The 4,817-nt window shown below is 41.6% G+C and overlaps 1 protein-coding gene across 1 annotated transcript; it reads right to left on the bottom strand.

Moving 5' to 3' along the window:
• Positions 1 to 2,729: 2,729 nt before the first annotated feature.
• On the bottom strand, positions 2,730 to 4,422 carry LOC133251912 (thymosin beta-4-like). Its single transcript, XM_061424874.1, has 2 exons — positions 4,363 to 4,422; positions 2,730 to 3,359 (listed from the first exon to the last, which is right to left on the bottom strand). Exons 1-2 carry the CDS (start codon positions 4,420 to 4,422, stop codon positions 3,153 to 3,155), a joined length of 267 nt encoding a protein of 88 aa, XP_061280858.1. The 3' UTR covers positions 2,730 to 3,152.
• Positions 4,423 to 4,817: the final 395 nt, after the last annotated feature.

Below are 4,817 nucleotides of genomic sequence, written 5' to 3'. Positions count from 1 at the left end.
TGTAAGCTAAAAAGTCATCCTGCCACAGTTTCATGGGTTCTGACAGAATACATGAGATTCCTGGGGAGAGATAATGATGTCATTACTCACAGCATTATCAGTAGCCAGAGCATCACCATTTGGGTGAGCCTGCCTGATAATTACCTTGAAAGGATGTGTTACTTTTATTTTACTAGACAATAAACAAATCTACCTTTTGCATGAAAGAAAGAAGTGGGGCAGGCTATCTGTATTGTCTATTGGTCAAGACTTTTAGCTACAAAAATATCCTTGAAAAGATAGTCCATAGAGGAGGAGTAGACATCACAAATTCTAAAGATGGATTTGCATGCATCCACCTAATGAGAAATTGAGGTAATCCATTTGTTGAGAGGGTGAAAGTGCTTGGTTTGCATGAGCAATCGTGTTTTTGTTATGAAGGAATAATCTATAAAATTGGAAGTATGAAGAAAAGGATGATCTTAATATTGTATTAGGATGGAATAAAGCAGATATTTATTGGCTTTTTATGGGCTTCCCTGGTAGCTCAGTTGGTAAAGAATCTGCCTGTAATGTAGGAGACCCTGGTTTGATTCCTGGTTCAGGAAGATCCCCTGGAGAAGGTATAGGCTACCCACTCCAGTATTTTTAGGCTTCCCTGGTTGCTCAGCTGGTAAAGAACCTGCCTGCAATGCGGGAGACCTAGGTTCGATCCCTGGGTTGGGAAGATCCTCTGGAGAAGGGATAAGCTAGCCACTCCAGTATTCTGGCCTGGAGAATTCCATGGACCGCAAAGAGTCAGACATGACTGAGCAATTTTCACTATCACTTTTACTTCCATTGGCTTTTTATGGGGAGAGACGAGTTAACTGTCTCCTACTGCAGAATCTAAAATTGCTGCACACTCATTTTCCCAGGCCCCAGTGCAGAGATAATGGCAAATTCCTTTGGACACACTGATGTTGGAAGTAGTATTTAGTTTTTTATGGGTTAAGTAATAGGGGTGTCCAGAGTTACACAGGTGACATCCAGGACATGGCATCAGCTATACCAGTGAGCAGGCTGGACATCTCATGCTTAGTGGTGCAGCTCTGTTCCCCTGCTGGCTGGTGGTGTGGTGTGATTTGCTTGGTGGCTCAGAGGTTAAAGCATCCACCTCTAATGCGGGACACCCGGGTTCAATCCCTGGGTCAGTAAGATCCCCTGGAGAAGGAAATGGTAACCCACTCCAGTATTCTAGCTTGGAGAATCCCATGGTCGAAGAAGCTTGGTGGGCTACAGTCCACGGGGTCGCAAAGAGTCAGACACGACTGAGCGACTTCATTTCACTTCATTTCTTTCATTTTAGGACACAATATTCTCCAGGCTCCCGTATTATCAGTACCTCTCAAAACTGTTTAAATATAAATGGTTTTTACCACTTTAACAGGCCTGAATCAATTTCTGATAGTTGCCTTAGGACCCTGATCAGCATAACAACTTTTTATTCAAAAGACTTTTTCCTAAATGCTATGTTATAAAACTGAAAACACAAAAGAATGTATTGGGGTTGTTTTCTAGTATAGACTTTTATTTTCTGTCCAGCGGTACTGATGTGTAGTATAATGTCTATTGAAGCTCTATTTTGCTTCATAGCAAAGTTCTTCAAAGAGAAAGGGATTAATAAATTCAACGTAGCTTCTCTGTGTTACAGACAAGGATTGTAAAGTCAGATAATTTACTTAGTGTATCTGATAAAACATAAATCCACTGAAGTTAATCATTAAATTATACTTTGCTAAAAAGAAAAAAGAAGAGATAGTCCAGAACAAAAGTAGCACCCCTGCTCTAATATGAAAAATCTGAGAGATCCCTGGAGACTTGCTTCTCCACAATATGTCACTTGATTTTCCTTGGTCAAATCATCTGTCTCTACAAGGGTCCTATGAGTGTGAACATGTGGAGAGAGTGGATAGCCCCTCCCACTGGAGCTTGCCATAATTTCTATGCTGAATCTCTTCTACCATTAGCACTTCCAACACCATAAGGTCTGCAGGATTGGAGAGCCCAAACAATAGGATGGTTGCACTGCAGTCTGGACCTACTCAAAGCCCCAAAGCAAACAGCTTTCCATGCCGCCCAGCGTATGGGTCGATAGTGTTGCTAGGCATGGAATATACTGCCTCAAGAACCCAAAAAAGCCTTTCAGCCTATCTTGTAATAGGGGGTGCAATAGACTTAGAAGCAATATTTTAGCACAGCCCTGACCACTAGACCTTTTAAACCTTCCCTGAAGTGGCTCTTCTTGCATCTATGTAGGATTTATCTCCCACTCTCTGATATGTCTTACCAAGAGCATCTGCATATGATCCACTTTTACTGATTTCCCATCAGTCATCATATCAATGTAGTGCCCGTGGTTCTCAAAAACAACATCGTATCCCAGGGTGAGAGAGGGATTTTGGCAGAGTATTACCATTGAAAGTAAAATGAGGTAGGAGTCCTAGTCCCTTTCATGTTTCCTTTATTTTGCCAGTCTTGCCCTTACAGAAAACAGATGGATCCTGGGAAGTGAGTATAGACTGTAGACTCCCTCTTGCTTAAACATGAAATAAGCATAATCACAGCTATGCCTCCCACACTATGTGTGAAGTCTACCCCAGGGATGAGGGACTTAATGCTGATGCTGTTACAATGGCAAAATATAGAAATTTCAGTTATATACTTAGGAACTAGAGAAGTAACTGTGGGAGGCCCACTGTGAGCCAGACTTTATTTTTTTTTTTTTCAGGTTTTAAAACTTTTTATTTGCATAATAAAAAAATTGTGCATTCCAATAATTAAAATCATTTGAACAACAAAAAAAATGGCACTCTGATTAAACTGCATTTTACAGCCCGCAGAACACCTTGCACCAGCTTTTTACTCTAGATTTCACTGTCGTCCCACCCAGCTTCCTCCTTCACCAACATGCAAGTTCTTTTCCTTCCCTGCCAGCCACACAGGCAGATGGGAGAGGCAGGCGCGGCCTACGTTGTCAGTAGTTCTCCATTCTTTGATGTGAAAAGGGGTAGCACAGTCATTTAAACTCGATCCAACCTCTTTGCATCTTACAAAGTTAAACAGCTAAAAGAAGTAAAATAAGAAGGCAATGCTTGTGGAATGTACAGTGCATATTGGCGGCGCACGCTTCATTACGACTCGCCTGCTTGCTTCTCCTGTTCAATCGATTCTTTCGAAGGCAGTGGATTTTTCTCTTGCGTTTCCGTTTTCTTCAATTTCGACTTATCGAACTTCTCAATCTCAGCCATATCAGGTTTGTCAGACATGGTTGCAGAGGGCGCGGAGCGAACTGCGAGCGAGTGAAGTCGAATCTGCGCTGTGGCCGCCGCGAGTCCAGACTTTAGTTAGTACTCTACTTATTACCTGAATCCCATTGACCCCCACTCTGAAAGGGTACAGTGATGATCTTTATATCTCTGGGTGTCAATGTCAACTCAGACCCTGTGTCAAGTTGTTGTTCAGTCGCTAAGTTGTGTCTGTCTCCTCGTGACCCAATGAACCGCAGCACACCAGGCTTCCCTGTGTTCGGCTATCTTCCCCAGAGCAGACATGCACCCAGATAAATGGCCATTGGCTCTGTTGGGGAAGGATTGAAGGAATTGCACTCATATGTGTTTGCCATGTCTTTCAGGGTCCTTCCTCCCAGAAACCCAATCAATGGCTTCTAGATCTGAACACTGGCTCAGGTATGCACACGAAGTAAAGGGTCGTGACGTTGGATTAAGGAGACCACCTCGACCTCATGCTCCTCTGTTCTTAAGTCTGATTGATTTGATTTTGGTTTTGGTTATAGATGGTAAGCAATACCCTACACATGTACATGTTAGAATTCAGGCAGAGATTCAAAATGATTCCTATGCAGACTTGAGAAATTATTTCTCTAACTCCCGCCTATATTGTAATGTGGCCTGAAAATTCACATCACCTCTTCTCCCTGGGTACAGTCTCTGTCTCTTTATTCCCCAGGACCACTGAGCTTTGCTTGAGATCTAGAAAGAGCCTTCTGACAAAATGTTCACCTCTTGTGCATTTTCCTTTTCACAACAATTGCAGATCTCTTCTCCCTGATGCCCAATGTCTGACAGCAGATGTTTCATGAATTTTGGACAGCTTTCTCATTGTTTATGATGAGAAGTTAAGTTCAAACATGGCTGTTCTATGATGTGAAGAAGAAAGTTCTGTTTTTAAACATTGACATGTATTTTAGCCATAGAAATGAATTGCTTTTATAATTGAAATGATTTATAAAGCTAATATTTATTCAATGAGTTACAACAAGAATATTATAAAATCTGTATTTCTAAAATTGTTTGTGGTAAACATCTGCCCTAACTCAGCTACCTTCTCTGGCTCCTCAGCCAATTCATAGGTCAACAAATAGCCCACATTCACAAATTTCATAGGTCTTCCAAATACATGGAATGGACTATAGTATGTCTCCCCAAGTATTTTTCTTTCAACTGTGTTTATTTGATAAAGTCTTATTCAGTCATCTTTATTCCAGGCACAGTACTTACTTGACCCTCTTCACTACAGGACAGAGTGATTTTCTGAAGCCATCTGATACTCAAATGCTTCCTTAGCCTACTGCCCATTTCCCACGTCTCAGTTAGCAGCCTACAGTTCTTTTTCCTTAGTTCCAATTGATTATCTTGAGCACAATTCAAGCTCTTTACCACCCTCCCTACAAAAGAAGTAGCCTCCACCTTCAATAGCAGTGTACTTTCCTGAAATTCTGATATTCTGTAATTCTCACAGTCATTTTTGCTTTCAACCTCTCTTTTCTGGATCTGAGG

This window comes from Bos javanicus, chromosome 1 (assembly GCF_032452875.1).
Source record: "Bos javanicus breed banteng chromosome 1, ARS-OSU_banteng_1.0, whole genome shotgun sequence".
NCBI classification, from domain to species: domain Eukaryota; kingdom Metazoa; phylum Chordata; class Mammalia; order Artiodactyla; family Bovidae; genus Bos; species Bos javanicus.
The sequence above is the reverse complement of the archived record's forward strand: the minus strand, read 5'-3'. Positions and strand labels throughout refer to the sequence as shown.